At 35.7% G+C, this 16,623-nt stretch overlaps 1 protein-coding gene across 13 annotated transcripts in view; it reads left to right on the forward strand.

The window, feature by feature from the left end:
- Positions 1 to 12,311: 12,311 nt before the first annotated feature.
- The window catches only part of NfI (Nuclear factor I), a 50,666-nt gene continuing 46,354 nt past the window's right edge, over positions 12,312 to 16,623 (forward strand). For 12 of the 13 annotated variants that reach the window (XM_053763041.2, XM_053763042.2, XM_053763045.2 and 9 more), the window contains exon 1: positions 12,312 to 12,443. In XM_053763041.2, the coding sequence (XP_053619016.1) occupies positions 12,366 to 12,443 (78 nt within the window). In that variant the 5' untranslated portion in view covers positions 12,312 to 12,365. Of the gene's footprint in view, positions 12,475 to 16,623 lie in introns of all 13 variants that reach the window. The other variant, XM_053763050.1, reaches the window with a different exon arrangement.

Below are 16,623 nucleotides of genomic sequence, written 5' to 3' on the forward strand. Positions count from 1 at the left end.
ACCCGAACAGTAGAAAAAGCTTGAGAAAAAAGAAGAATTGTCACGTGAAGACACCCAGGAGTTTTTAAAACAAGTTACATACATAAGGCGGAGTCATTTTAACGTCGAGAAAAAGTCATTTCCTTGATGACAGCAAGAAAATTCTATTTATCTCCCACTCCTACTCGGCGCGCTTCCAGCATAAAAATATGGCTGAAGAAATAATGTAATTTACTTTCAAAACGTGGTTCTACTCCACTAGTTTTCGTCTGCGCAAGTACCAGGCCGGCATCAGCGGGTAGGAGACTCCGGCAGACAAATAAATTCAGTCGCGATAAGCGACATATAAATCAGAGGGAGTTTCGAACGCATGGAAAAGCTACATGCATGATTGTTTTGTGAGGCCTCTTCTACCCACTATTTCTACACTTACTTATTAAAAAAGTGTCTTGTCTGTCTGTGTGCGATAAACTCAAAAACAACCAGACGGATTTTGTAGCGTTTTCACCAATAGATAATATGATTCCTGACGAAGGTTTAGATGTATTAGGAGTATGATTGATTATGGTTTTACTCGAGCGAAACCGGTACGGGCCGCTCGTAAATCGGTTCAAACGGAGGATGCATACCAAATTTCATCTAAGTCAGTCCAGCAGTTTAGCTTTGAAAGCAGAAAAGACATAAATTTCAACTCCTGTTATAATAATTTGAGCGTTGATATTTGAGAAAAACAAAGTGTAGTCTGTTCGAACGGGGATCTTTAATTACATGTATATACTAAACTTAATCGAAATCAGTCCAGCGGTTTAGCCGTGAAAGCGGAAAAGACAGACGGCCTTTCGAATTTGTAATATTAAACATGGTTTTTTTTTATGTTTTTATTTTTTTTACAATAAAAAGTAAATTCAAAACCTAACACTAGACAACCTAAAAATCGCACTCAAAAAAGTTTGAAACAATAGTAGTTATGTGTATAGTAATTATATACACACGATCATGACTTCTGCGGTTTCAAAACTTTTCACAGAGCGATTTTACAATAGTCGGGTGTTAGTTTTTGAATTTACTTTTTATCTGAAGTGGCGTATTACAATTTTAATTTATAGGGTAATTGAAAGCCAAACCATAGCGCGGTTCAAAATCGGACAGCGCCATCTATGAATGATTTTAGGGGAGTATTTAAAACGTGTTCCTCCGACGCGCCTTGTAACGTTAAGTATTAAATTTTACTTGAAAACCATCACATGGAGATGGAAAACCGTCCAAGCACCATTCAAGATATCCAAAATCAGCTATTAAAAACGAAAAGTTTAAGAAACCCCCCCGACTCCGAAGTTGTCACCTACCGCACATCCGCCGCTACTAGAAAAGAGCTAACGATTTACGAACGACTGAACACAAATTTTCCAAACGTAGCTAAGAACACGCAAGATTAAATTCTCTATCAAATAAAAAAAACTAGATTAAAATCGGTTTAACCGTTTGGCTTCTATGACACGTTAAACTTATAACTCCCCTCCTTCTGTCGTCGAGGGTCGGGTCGAAATACTGAAATAATATCAAATGAAAAAGCTGCTACTTTAACATTAAAGCAAAATTTGAATCCTATAACAGACCTCACTAAGCATTAAACTTGTAGCGGTAACCCAATGGACACCAACACAGAACGCAGTCAAAAATCAGTTATTACGAGCACAAATATTTGCCCGCGCTGGTAATCGAACTCGACCTCCAGAGACAAGCGGAGTAACCACTACGTCTCGGAGGTCGTCGTGGTTTATGTGCTCGCGTGATTTTATGCCATAGTGTGCGGATTCATCTTTTGGCATGGTGGAGTTAAAGATGATACTGGAATTTGATGCGATTTTCACAGATGTATAGGCGATAGTATAACTTATAATCTGGTATAAGTTTCATCGCGATACATTGCTTAGAGAACCCGAGATATTGAGAATGATTAATTAAAATTATGAGCGAACGCACGAAATTAACCGTGTGCCACCCACCAAACTATATACACAAAATATGTTACAAAACTTTGTTGATCTATCATCTAACGCTTTAAGAAACTTGAAACATAACTTTAAAAGGTTAACCGAAGCCATTAAAAAAGACAATTTCTCAAATGTTTTATGCGTGGCGACGCGACGCTGTGCAATTCGCGTCACCCATTAAGATTCCCAGTAGATTTGTGAATATTGGATGCGAATTTATATAACGGGTTCCGCGGGGTTAGGTCACAGAGCTAACAATGTGCAGACGTGGCAGAAATTTGAATTTAACTAGTTTTATGCCGCAGTTTCGACCATATTATATTGGGAAAGTATTAAATTGAATTGGTATTACATACCATTGCTGTTGAGTTAATAAATAAATAGGTATATTAGGAAAAATCACACAAATTGAGCTTGCCCCAAAGTTTGTTCTAGACTTGTGTTATATACTAACTCAACGATATTTATAACATGTAGGTACATATATATAGATAAACAGAGGCAGACCTTTACCACTGCGCCGCAGGTCACATATACTTCGAAGTCGAGCTCGAAGTATTATATATGTGACCTCGATAGTCTACAATACTATAAAAAAATATATGACTCATTCTTATAAATAATACAATAGTAGGTACCTATGTCACCTATTGAGAAAACATTTGGCGAAAAGAATAACCTAAAAAGACAGATTAGCCTTAAATAGGCAAATTTTTCACCAATACAGCCAATTTTCACAGCTAAAATCAAATTAATCCTTTAGATACTATTTGTTAGTTTGTCTTCGACTGCAAAACTTATATTTTCTTCATAGTCGTAATGAGGAATATCGAGAGTCGATGAATATTTCACATGGCTAAGGGTCATTACGTGGAATGAAACACACATAACAACTTTCTTGGCATTATTAATGAAGTGGTTTGCCATTGCCTTCTCCATGTGGTACGAGTAGGATTCGAACCTGACTTTTCGATCCACAGGCACATAGCCCAGCTTTGCAAAACGTATATTATATATACTAACGCTTTTATCATATATTTTGTTTTGAGACAAGTCCAACAATAGGTATGGATAAATAAATTTGTATATAATATAAAATTCCCGGTTTCATTTGGAGCTGTGACGCCTTGAAGCTCAGGATTCTCCTAATATCAATCTGCGATCACATGCTTAAACATCTGGCTGCCTGCCTGATTGCTACGTATATTATACTGTTGTCTATCAGTTTTTAAGACATTAGTCCCCCCTTAGTCGCCGGGTACGACCACGTAAGGAGGGCTCCTATTCGCCACAAGACCCTCGAAGTATATAAGTGACGAGTCTAAATGTATCAAAATCTATATTTCCTAGATTATCTTTTGATGTAGGTATCCAGTGCAGTGTTAGCGCATTTGCAAGGCGCATATGGCCGTATGGCGGCGTAATGTGGTTTATACCTTACTTTTATTAATACTAACTGTTTACCCGCGACTTTGTCAGCGTATAATATTTACTTCTGACAGCATAATTATATTTTTTGTGATGTGTGTGTTTACTCATTCCAGATTATTAATTTCTAGGACCAATATTTTTGTGTGATAGCCAATAAAGTCGTCTTTGGTCGTGTTTTCAACGTGATTTTCATACAAACTTTCACTCCACCTAATAAAGTCTTTTGGGGGTTGATTTTTAAAAACGTAGCCGATGTTTGGACGGGGATTTTTAATTACATGTATATCAACATTCATTAAAATCAATGCAGCCGTGAACAGACATGATTCTCATACAAACTTTCATTTAATAATTTTTGATAAAAAACAGCCTATGTTTGGACGCGGGTCTTTAACTACACGTATACCAAATTGTGAAAGCGGGACACTTTCACATTTTTATTATTAGTACAGATAGTGGTTCGTCCCCGACTACTTCATATAGTCGCCAATTCTAGACCTTTAGCTGTGCTGTGATCAAGTATGTCCTGATTGCGCCGCTTCTTCTTTACCTGTGCTTTGGAATTCGTGAGTTCAGGTAATCACAAGATCCAGTGCGGGGCACTGGTGACGCTGGACATATAGGAACCAGATGACTATGACTTTCTTTCGGTGTTTCTACTCAGCACTGGTTGTCCAAATGCCAGTAGCTTGTAGCTTTTAGAGAAATCCTTAGGTACATATTATAAACCAGTCCTCTGACGCATCTATCTGTCTGTCAGTTCGGGTTTTCATGAGGGTTTTACCGATAGATAGTGAGACGTGTGATTTAGGTGTATAATTGATTAGGTTTTTACCCGAGCGAAGCCGTGACGGGCCGCCAGTCATATTAATATTATAAATGCGAAAGTTTTTGAGTATGTGTGTATGTATTTCGGTATGTATGTTTGTTACTCTTTCACGCAAAATCTATTGGGCCTATTGCAATGAAATTTGGTACATAGGTAGAATATAACCTGGAATAACACATAGGGTACTTTTAATCCTGAAATTATCACGGAAGCGAAGCCTCGGGGCCAGCTACATAATTTAAAATTTGAAAAAGTACCTCGAAGGTAAAATTTCGTGGCAAGAAAACTTGTTTTTACAAAAATTACACTTAGTAATTTTTGTAAAAACAAGTTTTCTTTAAATGTTAATATGTAAGTAATTTAATAATATAGAATGATGCCCACAGCTGGGCACAGTGGGACACCGTAACGATTAGTATTACCGACGTTGTGTGAGCTCCAGTGCAGTGCGCTATCGCCGCTGCGGCACGATATAGCTTACGTCCAAACAGAGATTTCATTTTGTATTCTTTATTTTCAACATTAAACTAGAATTTATATCACTAATGTTAAAATATCTTATATTTGCGACATATTGCTTGTTTGCCCCGGATTATGAAAGGAGATTTTGCGCGAAAGTAAAAAACATACACACAAAATTTCGTATTTATAATGCCGGCTCCACACTATCGTCTAACAGTTTTCCAAACTTTGACGGATTCGGTATACATTGCTGGTTTTTCATTGCAGTAAATACAAGCACTCATACTGACTACGCAATTTTCACGTATTCTTGCATGTGTCTGAAATGAAAATCAAATCATTTATTCAGAAATTAGACCTTCACAGGCACTTTTTCACGTCATGTTCTAAATTAAATGATATTTACCAAAGCTACAAACTACTAGCATTTCGGAACGACCACTGCTGAGAAGAAATGCCCAAAGAAACTCATTCAAACAGTGTTCCGAGTTCGGCGATAGTGTTGAGCCGGCATAACATTAGTACGATAAATAGCCATAACGGCTCGAGATGGAGAAGTAGGATTCGAACCTGAACATTTCGATCACAGATCCATTGGACCACCAATTCTTCAACTTTTAATGTAGCGTGCGTTATTTCATCAAAATCCATTCATAATCTGCAATAATATTTCCGCCGTTTACTCTGTATCCGCCGCGTACTCTGTTAATAATCAGAGACTAGTAAATCTAATATGGTAGTAGGTAGTCGGAAAATCCGGCAAGCGACGTATATTATATTAGGGGAGCAGTGTGCGCTAAATGATTCACGCTGGTGTGTACCCAGCCTAATGCGTTCGGATCCGCGCACGGGAAAATTTAACATGTGCTCGATTCGTTAACCTTTATTTTCGCTATTGAAGTGACGTGTTTTTTTTTAAGTGTAACATCTCCTCTTCTACTATTCCGTCTTCTCCTTTCATACCAGTTTCAATTCCTGTGATCACTCATTTTATTTACTTCAGTCACTTTTCACAAACTTCTACAGATTTACAGACTGTGTTTGCTGTCATACAATATGGCCATCAGGTATAAGGGCGTTGACAGATTAAGCAATAAATAACAGCAATCCCAAAGAGGGTTGACAGGCGGCCTGTAAAATCCGGTTATAAAATCACAGTCGAATCTTCAATAAATAAAGAATTATTTTCAAACAGATGACGCAATACGGAGCGTCACAGCCGAGAATTAATGAATTAGAGAGAGAGAGAGAGACTAAAGGGTGAGTTGCACCCATAGATAAAAGAAATATATGTTTGCACCGGTTAACGTAGACTTTTAGAGAAAATGGTGTTCTTTGCTTTTTTCTGCACAGGTTAAATGTTAATGGCAAAGTAGACTGGTGCAACAATAGATTAACACAAAGGGAAAGGTGTAACCTTAACCTTAAATACATTTCTTATGGTTTCGAAGTATTATTTGTTCGTATTTTTGCTATTCAGCTATGTGATTAACAGAGGTAGACTTGGTACAAAGGTCGTGTGCATCTATTTCAGTTACCAAACAGCGCTTGCATTGTCGTGTTCCGGTTTGAATGGCGAGAGAGGCAGTGTGAGAGGCATCAGACCCGGTGTTCGTCCACAGGCTGCGGTGACCACTTACCAACAGATGAGCCGCATGTCTGTTATAAAAAAATGCATGTTGTCACTTAAATATGTACAAGAGTATCTTTTGGTCTATTGGAAGAAATTATAAATAATAAATAAATAAATATATTAGGACAAATCACTCAGATTGTGTTAGTCCCAAAGTAAGTTCGAGAATTGTGTTATGGGATACTAACTCAACGATACTATATTTTATAACAAATACATATATAGATAAACATCCAAGACCCGGGCCAATCAGAAAAAGATCATTTTCCATCATGACACGACCGGGGATCGAACCCGGGACCTCTCGGTTCAGAAGCAAGCACTTTGCCACTGCGCCATCGATCAATGCAGAAATACTACTTGTATTATGTTAAACCATGTATTTTATATATGTAATTTAGCTAACATAAAGTTAAAGTGAAGTCACAATTAAAAATTAAAACTAAATAATAAACACTAAATTAATTTAAATGAAAAATGGACACTAAATCGCCGTCGTAGTGCGGTAAAGTTCCCAGAAGGCTGGCGACATTTCGTTATCTTGTGACATTGTATAAACCTTGTTCATTCATTCATTCAACATTTGAACATTCAAGAACGTCCTTGTCTGTGAAGTTCTCTTCATATCTCTCTATCCTCAGCCATCATTTTTATCTTGTACGACATAAACCTCGCTTTCGAATGCAAATTAAAAATTATTTATTAAATTTAGGATGATATACATCACTTATTGAAGTCAAAAAATTACTTAAACTAAGTCTACTGCCGGTTTCCAAAGCGCAGGTGAAGAAGAAGCGGCGCAACAAACTTCACCGCAGCCTTTTCTCCAAGGACGTCAATTGACAAATATAGGTCTTGTACATGTATTAAAAATTAAGAGGACGAATTTACATCATTATTAAAAATTACAAAATTTCAATGAATAAATAAAAAAAAGCTAAATGTACAATTCTAAGTCTTGTACTCGTAATTGGTTTGATAATTATTCAAGTGTAAAACTGTATATTCTTATTGGTGATTTGGTAACTATAGTAGCTTAGTTGACAAGTTTATTTTTTTTTTCATTTTTATTGTGTCGTTATTTATCTGTGTAAACTGTATGTTATAATATTGAGCAATGTTGTTATTGTTAAACATGATCAGTGAATTTGTAACAAATCAGTGTGAACAACTACTTTGGAAGAGCGGGCTCTCCAAACACAAGTATTTTATACTTAAATGGAGGACCCAATCATATATGAGCTATTGTAAAAAAGAGTCTAATAAAGAAAAGATATTATTATTATTATTAAGTCTTGTGTTCGACAAGTCCATTCAATAAATAAACGTTGCCGGAGTACCTTCCACCTGGATCTAGTCTACGTTGGCGACATGTAAGTCGTATCAATAGTCTCCGGACACATGTTACCCGAAGCAAAGAAATTCAGTTAATTTAAGTAGTTACTTTTATTTATTCGATTTTGTATTGCGGGATGATAGCATGCTCTCCATTTAAATTTGCATACCCGTGGACGGTGAAAAATATAGAATTAAGTTTATCTTTTAACACCACATTGTAAAAAAACGTAAAGCCATGTTTTTGCAAATAAATAAAATTATCTTTGTCCTTGAAACCATGTCCAGGTATGGTTACAGTCCTGACACCGCCTGCAAATGTGGTGCCTCTCTCCAAACCATGGCTCACTTACTGTCACGCCCTGCGTGTTACCCTGAAGGACCTATAACATCCATAGGTCGCGCTAGTTCATATCCGGCTCGTGGGACCATGTTAATGTATGAAATATTAATGTAACTGTATTTATTATAGGGCCAACAAGTGAAGGTTGAAAGTGCGTGTATTCACCAAGGAGGCACACAGAGAGAGAGAGGGAAGCAAACCAAAGACAAGAGTCATAGATAAAACTAAGCTAAAATGTTGCTATTTCCAACGTCCATATGACGCCACAGATAATACCATGGAGTACATGCTAAGAAAAATAAATAAATAAGTATATCAATAGGAACCAGGCCCCGGAGCATCAACTAATGTTTTTTATTCATTACCAGTTTTTGCTCAATTTCAGCTATCTAAAGCAACAAATTTTGCGGAACATTTAAAATAGCAATGGTCGTATGCCAATTTCAAATAACTGTTAAGTTTGTGACACAATGGGCGGGTTTAAATTTGAACATTGGGTTGTAAATTTTCGGCCACTGGGTATATGCTTTTATAATTATATCCGCCCTTTGTACCATTTTGGTAAATAAAATTTGAATAAATAAATATTTACAAAAAGAGAAAACCTTTTTCAATTTTCAATTTTTTGTATGTTATCGACACCGGTACTAGGTATATATTGTAGGGGTTTTAGGAAACTGAAAATAATTATTTTTGTGACTTTGTCGAAGTTACTCGTTTCTATGAAACAAGTGGACACTATAACTGATTTACTTAGAGTACATTTTATACCGATATTCCCACGAAAGCGAAGGCAGTATTTTAATTATCTAATACTAGCATTTGCCCGCGGCTTCGTTAATTTTCCGGTACGAATGGTACCCTATGTCCTTCTTCATACTTCAAACTATATGTACTTATGCTATATATGGTTTGAGGAGAAGGGATTCCCTTAAAGATTTTTTTAGAGATATTAATATTTTAACTTTACCCTCTCAATACATATTTGACAACATTATGCATGTCCGGAAAAATTTAAACTTATTTTAAAAAGTTGGTGATTACACTGATAGAGCCTTACGTAATAAAGATAAATTGTCTGTCCCCGGGCATCGGTTGGCCAAAGTTAGAACGTCTTTTGTTGAGAATTGTTTTTATAATAAATTGCCTAAATGGATTCTTGATTTGCCGGACAAAAAATTTAGAAATTATATAAAAGAAGTACTTTGTAAAAAGGCATATTACAAGCCTGACGATTATGTGAACGACAATAATGTTTGGCCCAAGCATGGTGCAGTATTCTCGTAACATATGTAATTGATTTATGACATTATTACGTACGTTTTGTACATTTAGCTTTTTATTTATATATGTACATATATTGTGTGACAATTTTCAATAATTTTATTGGAAATACAACTTTTATTTTATTTATTCATTCAAATTTTGACATGTTTAATAATGATGTAAATTCGTCCTCCTAATTTTTAATATATGTATAAGACCTATATTTGTTAATTGACGTCCTTGGAGAAAAGGCTGCGGTGAAGTTTGTTGCGCCGCTTCTTCTTCACCTGCGCTTTGGAAGCCGGCAGTGGACTTAGTTTAAGTAATGTTTTGACGTCAATAAGTGATGTATATCATCCTAAATTGAATAAATAAAAAACATATTTACTTTCGCATTTATAATATTAGTTAGGATTTGTAGCTTTGGTAAATATTATTCAATTTTGACATTGACGTGAAGGTGTGTAATTTTAAAATAAACAATATAATTTCGAGGCTCATTGTGCCCGTGCCAGATGATAGACGCGCAGTTATCGGTTGCACATAAACTCGACGAATTAAAAAGAGTAACAGCGTGCCCCGGGCAGCTGTGATGTTTTGTTAGCGGGGGCCTAAAATGAGCCCTGGGCCAGTGGTTTGAATTCCTTTGAGTGCATACGCGAACAGATCTCAGGAGGAGATACGCCCGAGGATACCAGGAGTAGAAAATTCTCGCTTTCTTGACTGTCCAGCTCCATGCATTTTCGACTCTGTACGATAATCAAGAGGCCTATATATATATATATATATATTATTGATAAAAAATTATACATAAATTTATATTTAGAAAAATGGTAAGCCCTTCTGGCATGATAGGGACCAACACTGTTTGAATGAGTTTCTTTCGGCATTTCTTCTCAGCAGTGGTCGTCCCGAAATGCTAGTAGTTTGGTAAATATCGTAAGAATATGACGTGAAAAGGTGCCTGTGAAGGCCTATTTTCTGAATAAATGATTTGATTTTGACAGACAAACACACTAGACTAATATTTACATCTAATTGTACAAATATAGTAACATATATAAATAACCTTTTCGTTTTTTTCAGTTTGGTCCTAGGATTGACTGTAGTACGCCTTATGGCATAAGTCCACTTATTAATAAATAATCTGTGCAAATAGCGAGATTAAACAACGAACGACCTAGCAAAAGTTAGATTATAACATTGAAAATGTACCTTTTGTAAAATCTAGTAGATATTTTTTACATAAGACACATTTTCATAAGTTCAAAAGGCTGTGTGTCCCTTAGTCGTCTTGCACGGCATCCCTTTGATGATATGGAGTTTTTTTTTTATATAAGGCGGAACCATCGGTTCATATTTTTTCTAGATCTATCTAACGTTTCCTTTAAATTAAAAAGAAACGGTTCTGTACGGTATGCGCATGGTCGTAGGCGCGCACACGCTACGACAGTCACAAGCTACGAAAAGTGCTACGACGCGTGGTCTTCGTAGCTATTCGTAGCTCGTACGTAGTGGAGATTTTATGTAAACTAAGTGATTGTTAACTGTAATGCGTAATCAATTATTTTGTAGCTATTTATGAAATTAAGTAGTTGAAATAAAATTTCACTGAACTTTTAATAAATTAACTAATACATTTTAATACGTCAAAGAAAAATCTAAAACGATTGGATGGCAAGTGAAAGTCGTTGGGTTTTGAAGGCTCGCAACCGAAAATGTAACAAGAACGCGTTTAAATGAGAAAAAGACCAAAATTGGGACATGTAAGAATTGTTTCATTCATGTCATAACAATATTACCACTATGTTTACTACCCGACCTTACCCTTTACCCAAATTTGTAGCCCTTTAGACTACAAGCCAAAGTTATTATTAAGAAAAAAAAAATAAAGCCCAAAAATCACGTTCCTTTCCGCCTTAAGATGTGTTTTTAACGCACACATAGACACAACCACATGCAACGAGTCGTGACTTCTAGACGTGTCAGCTGAAAAGCGAAAAGCAATCAAAAATCGATCATATAGCAAATGTATAAAGTTTAAAATCAAACACGCGTGAAGCTAAAATTAGGATATTTCAAAATTCGAATTCGACTCTTGAAGTTCAACACTGGCAGTGCAAATTCGATTTTCGAATTTATGGCCATAGAGTATAGAGTTACGTAGAGATGTAAAACAGATATGTCATGTCTAGGCGCCGAATAGAGGGGTTTCCGAGTATAGCCGAGTCGGTACCGATCCAGGCCGAACGGCGCCGAGTGAGCGAGTGCCGCGAATGCATTACGACTTGCGGAGTAGGGTTGGCGGTGTGAGGAAATTCTGAGCTTTTTGGGATTATATTAGTGAAATGAAAATGTTTGTGTAGTATCTTTTAAGAGATTTTATGAATTAATTCATTAATGTTGTTTTATAATCAATCTTGATTGAAATCAAAAACTATTATTTTCATATCTATAAGACCCTAGAGTAAAAAACAAAAATGTTGTAGAAAATAACTACAATACTATATACGGTTCGGTTACGATCAGCAATCGCAATTCCATAGTTTTGGTTGGATACCTTAAATACCAGCGTAGCTTCTGCATATTATTATCCTTTAATATATATATATTTTTAAATTTATTTATCATAGAATCAACAGCACTATATTCGCTATGATTACGCGAAAGACTTCAAAATATTTATGATAAATATACTGAAATAGTACCTACCTACATGTTAATACAAGATATTCATGGAAGTTGTGTCTGAGAGCATAGCTGTATGTATGCTAATAAAACATTTAATTTCTTATATAATGTTATTTTATACCTACTACGCACACATCTCATTATATTATTTCCCGAGTTTATCACTCTATGGTTCCATAACGTCGGCCGCTGGAAGATCACGTAAAACGTCCACATAAACAACGCAATAAAAACCAAACAAGAAATATGAGGAAAATCAGGAAAAGCTCGTCGGCGACAGCCCTCGAAGGGCGGGCAGGGGCGGGGTGTGTGTGAGGGGCGCGGGGCGCGGGGCGGCAGCTCGCCAGTCGGACGCGGGGCGCCGCGCAGCCCGCACGCGACATGCGCGCTCTCTAGCGTATTATGTTCCTTCCCGACCTCCCGAGAGCCTGCATGGTGGACGACGTAGCGACTTACCTCCAAGCGCCCTCCTCGGGACAGGTGGCTACAATATATTAACAACAACCCATATGTAATTAACAATGATCATATTAACAGATGTTGTGAGCTACTGTTGCTTACCGATCTCGCCGCCCGGGTATTTTCGGGATGTAACGATTTAGTCGCACGATCGATGGTGCCACGTGATTGCGATAGGGAAAACGCAGGAGAATACTCGCTAATAAATAATGGTGAAGTGACGGGAGGAGGATGGTAATGTTGTAAACTTGTGTCAAAACAAACGGTGTAAACAGATCGATATCGAGGAAGCGTCGAGTAAGACGGCAAGATAATTTTAGAAGAGCTGCAGGACTTAATTTAAATAGTGAGATCACGCAACCGGTAAATAACAACAATAAAGTAATAAATAACCTTGAAATGGCTGTGGATAGCATCTGAAATTCAGTGGTTTTGCGTAAAATCTCGATTTCAGAGTCGACGCTCAAAATAATACATGTGCCATTGCTATTTTAAATAAATAAAGCGGTGACTTTGTGCAAATATTTCGGTTATTTTCAATATAAATAATAAAGTGATACAATAAATGTAATATACAAAAAATGTATAAAATAGACTAATATAAACGATAAATAACGTATATTTACACAATGCCCCCAATTACAATAACCTCAAAATACCTAACATACATTTTGTTCCATAAAAAAATATTTTACTATTAATACAAAATTCTAGACGTTAAATATGAAAATGTTGTATAAAATTCGCCTAATGGTGAAGTAAATCGATATGGTGTTGAGATGTGGGACTGCACTACGGCATAGCAGCGTAACGCCCATTGATATCTGCAGTCCACGAGTCGACTCTAATTTTACATATATCTATGTTTTTTTATTTTTCTTCGTTCAATGCAGATACATGGAACTTGAATTCGAAAATTGAACTTGCAAAATAGGTAACGATGTTCTTTCTGATTTTAAGAGTATTGGTTAATCTTTGTATAACTTTTGTTGATTGTTCGAAATTTGAATTTGAAAAATGAATTCGCGAAATAGGTAATTAATTTGTGCAGACCACGTGTTTGATTTTGACTATGGTGTTCCTTAATATGTAATACTATGATTTTGACAGAATTCGTACTTACTTTCTATTGGATATTCTCAAGTTTTAAATTTAAATCAAGATTATAGAAAAATAAAATTAATTGATAAACTATATTAGCTCTTCTCAATAAAAAACGAACATATGAATGAACTTAATTAAATAGTAGGTCCAAATTTAAGTTTGTGGCATTTCGGCTCTAGAATGGGACCACATGACATCCTACCGACGCTGTCGTACAGTGTAATCAATTATTTTTCTAATCTAATATATCTCAGAGATCAAAGGTGTCAATTAAATATATTTAAAATGGAATCATTAATACCACATGATTAATATATTCATTTATTAAAGCATGTTCATGACAAACTCCTTTAGACAATCGATCGTTTTGTTCATAGTGAGATCATATTTGATTTTAATAATTCGTTATACGCAGTACAGATATAGTTACCGTCATTGTGATACTTTATCTCATTTAGAAATTAAAGTTTGATCTTTAACAACGTCCCGGGGAAATATGTTTGTTTGTGATATTTCAATCTGAAATAAAAACATTTATTCTGAAACTAGAACGTTTTCACAATTTGTTTTCAGAAGGGTTCGCCAATATTATTTTACTATGTATTTAACTAGCCTGTTACCAGCAATTCCGGTGGCGGGATAAAATAATATTACTTAAGTAATAATTTAAATTTGACATATGTTATAAATTAACTAATTCTTTAATTAGAAGTAATTGCTAATTTACTACTATAAAATGGTTTAATAGACCAGTACTAGCTTTCAGTCATATAATCACGAATAATTAATTAATTAATTCAATTAATAAAGTTTTTCAATTAAAAAAAAATAAATCATTTCATATATAATATTTTCCAAATTTCATCCGAATCGGTCCAGACAGACAGGCTTTCGCATCTATCTTCCATCTATATATCTATCTGTATATATATAATAAAACTGTAAACGAGCTATGTTTGTTCGCGCAAAACATCAATACTACTGGATATGATTGCGAATTGCGGTTTTTTCATTTGTATAGTGGTGGTCTAACAAAAATCTTGTATAGCTATTAGAACCCGGTATATTGACAATACAACATATGAGCGGTCGAAGGAATAAAACGCGAGCGAAACCGCGTGAAAAAGTTATTTTATAATATTAGTATGTAGTATATAATCCGACGACCTCAGTGGTAAAGTTCTTACCACTGAACCGAGAGGTCCCGGGTTCGATCCCCGGTCGGGTCGTGATGGAAAATGATCTTTTTCTGATTGGCCCGGGTCTTGGATGTTTATCTATATATCTATTTGTTATAAAATATAGTATCGTTGAGTTAGTATCCCATAACACAAGTCTCGAACTTACTTTGGGGCTAGGCTCAATCTGTGTGATATATTTCAATATAAAATTAAAAAAAATAATTAAATAATAAGGTAAATAACAAAAACGACTCACATAATATATTAATTCATCAATTTTATTAACAAATTAAACAGTTTCATTAAAGTTTACTTATGTACAAATGCACTGCAAGGCTAAACGAATTTAATATAGGAAAAGCTGGGTCGAAATCTCTTAGTTCTAGTCTATTCAATTCAGTCTAGTCAGCAGATGCAGACAGACCGGAACACAGGACTATTGTTTAGAGAATCTAATTTGATTTTATCTGCGCAATATGCAAGATTTGGCTGGCAATATTTTATATAATTTACTTTTATATAATGTTACATACTTAGGTAATAGGTATATAATTATTTATGTATATAAGGCTATAAGATAACAGAGATAATAACAGAGATTTTTTGTTTTTATCATACGTAGACTTTCTTATAAAAAAAAAAAACAATATTCAAAGCATACATGAAAAAAAATTCAACTCAATTCCGCGAGCGAAGCCGCGTGCTACAGCTAATATGTTGATTATTAAAGAAATATATCGCTTTATCTTCTGCTATAATCAGTGTCTAATTTCCTACTCCTTCTTCTCCATTTCGTACGGTTTTCGGTATCCTCAATTTATTAGACTAGTAACTGTTGCCCACGGCTTCGCCCGCGTTAATTTCCCACAGGTACAGTTATTTTTCCGGAATAAAAGGTACCCTATGTCCTTCTCCACACTTCAAACTACATGTATGCAAAATTTTAAGAAGATTGGTTGAGTAGATAGAGCGTGAAGTGGTAACAAACAAACTTAATTTCGCATTTATAATGTTAGTAGTATATATTTTTGTAAATTCGTAAAAGTTAGGATTATGAGGCAAATTGGCGGTGACTTGGAGGACAGACAGACAGACAGACCAATAACAGAGATTCAGTTTAGATGCGATTCCGATTTCTGTGCGAAATCGGGACAACGCAAGTCGGGACAGGGGGGATTTTAGATCTAAACTTGAAAGTTTCTCGTAATTATAAACAAGCTATTGCCCGCGGTTTCGCTCGTCTTAATTCCCCTCGGGATAACTATATATTTTTGTAAGGGTACGACATCTTCCTAAGTATATGTTTTAAGTTGGTTGTAGATAAAGCGTGACGAGGTATCAAACAGATATAAACAATATGCAAAGGAGAAAATAGAGTGGGACTATTCTAGGGCGGAACCACACGCCACTATTTTTAACCCCAGACACAAAAAGTTATATGTTTGGCCGCTTAGCGTGTGAACCGATTTGGATGCGGTATTTTTAATTTGATAGCAAATATTTATGCGCTGGTTCTTAGACATGTTCGATAAAAATCGGTGCAGCCGTTCAAAAGTTGTAGCGAAATGAATGTCGAAAGGGGATTAATTTGTTGAAAACAAAAAAACTTGTTACAAATTTCATTTCAATAATAGCGATAACATATTAAGAAAAACTCACTACTATTAAACCTCAAATATGACGTGAAAAATTTCCTATTCTATTGAAGGTCTAATTTCTGAATAACAAATATACAAATCTTTTCTTATTGGATACTTAGTCAAAACGACCGCCCCGTGACGCACCTGGTGCAAATGTGCCCATAACGCTGGCGGCATTCCCTCGCTGTATTGCGAGAGAAATTCGTTGCACCAGGCACGACTCGGCGCGGGGGTCAGCACCATTATTTCTAAGGCGCCTTCCCAGCTCCCGGCCAG

Source organism: Plodia interpunctella, chromosome 23 (genome assembly GCF_027563975.2).
Source record: "Plodia interpunctella isolate USDA-ARS_2022_Savannah chromosome 23, ilPloInte3.2, whole genome shotgun sequence".
Classification (NCBI taxonomy): Eukaryota; Metazoa; Arthropoda; class Insecta; order Lepidoptera; family Pyralidae; genus Plodia; species Plodia interpunctella.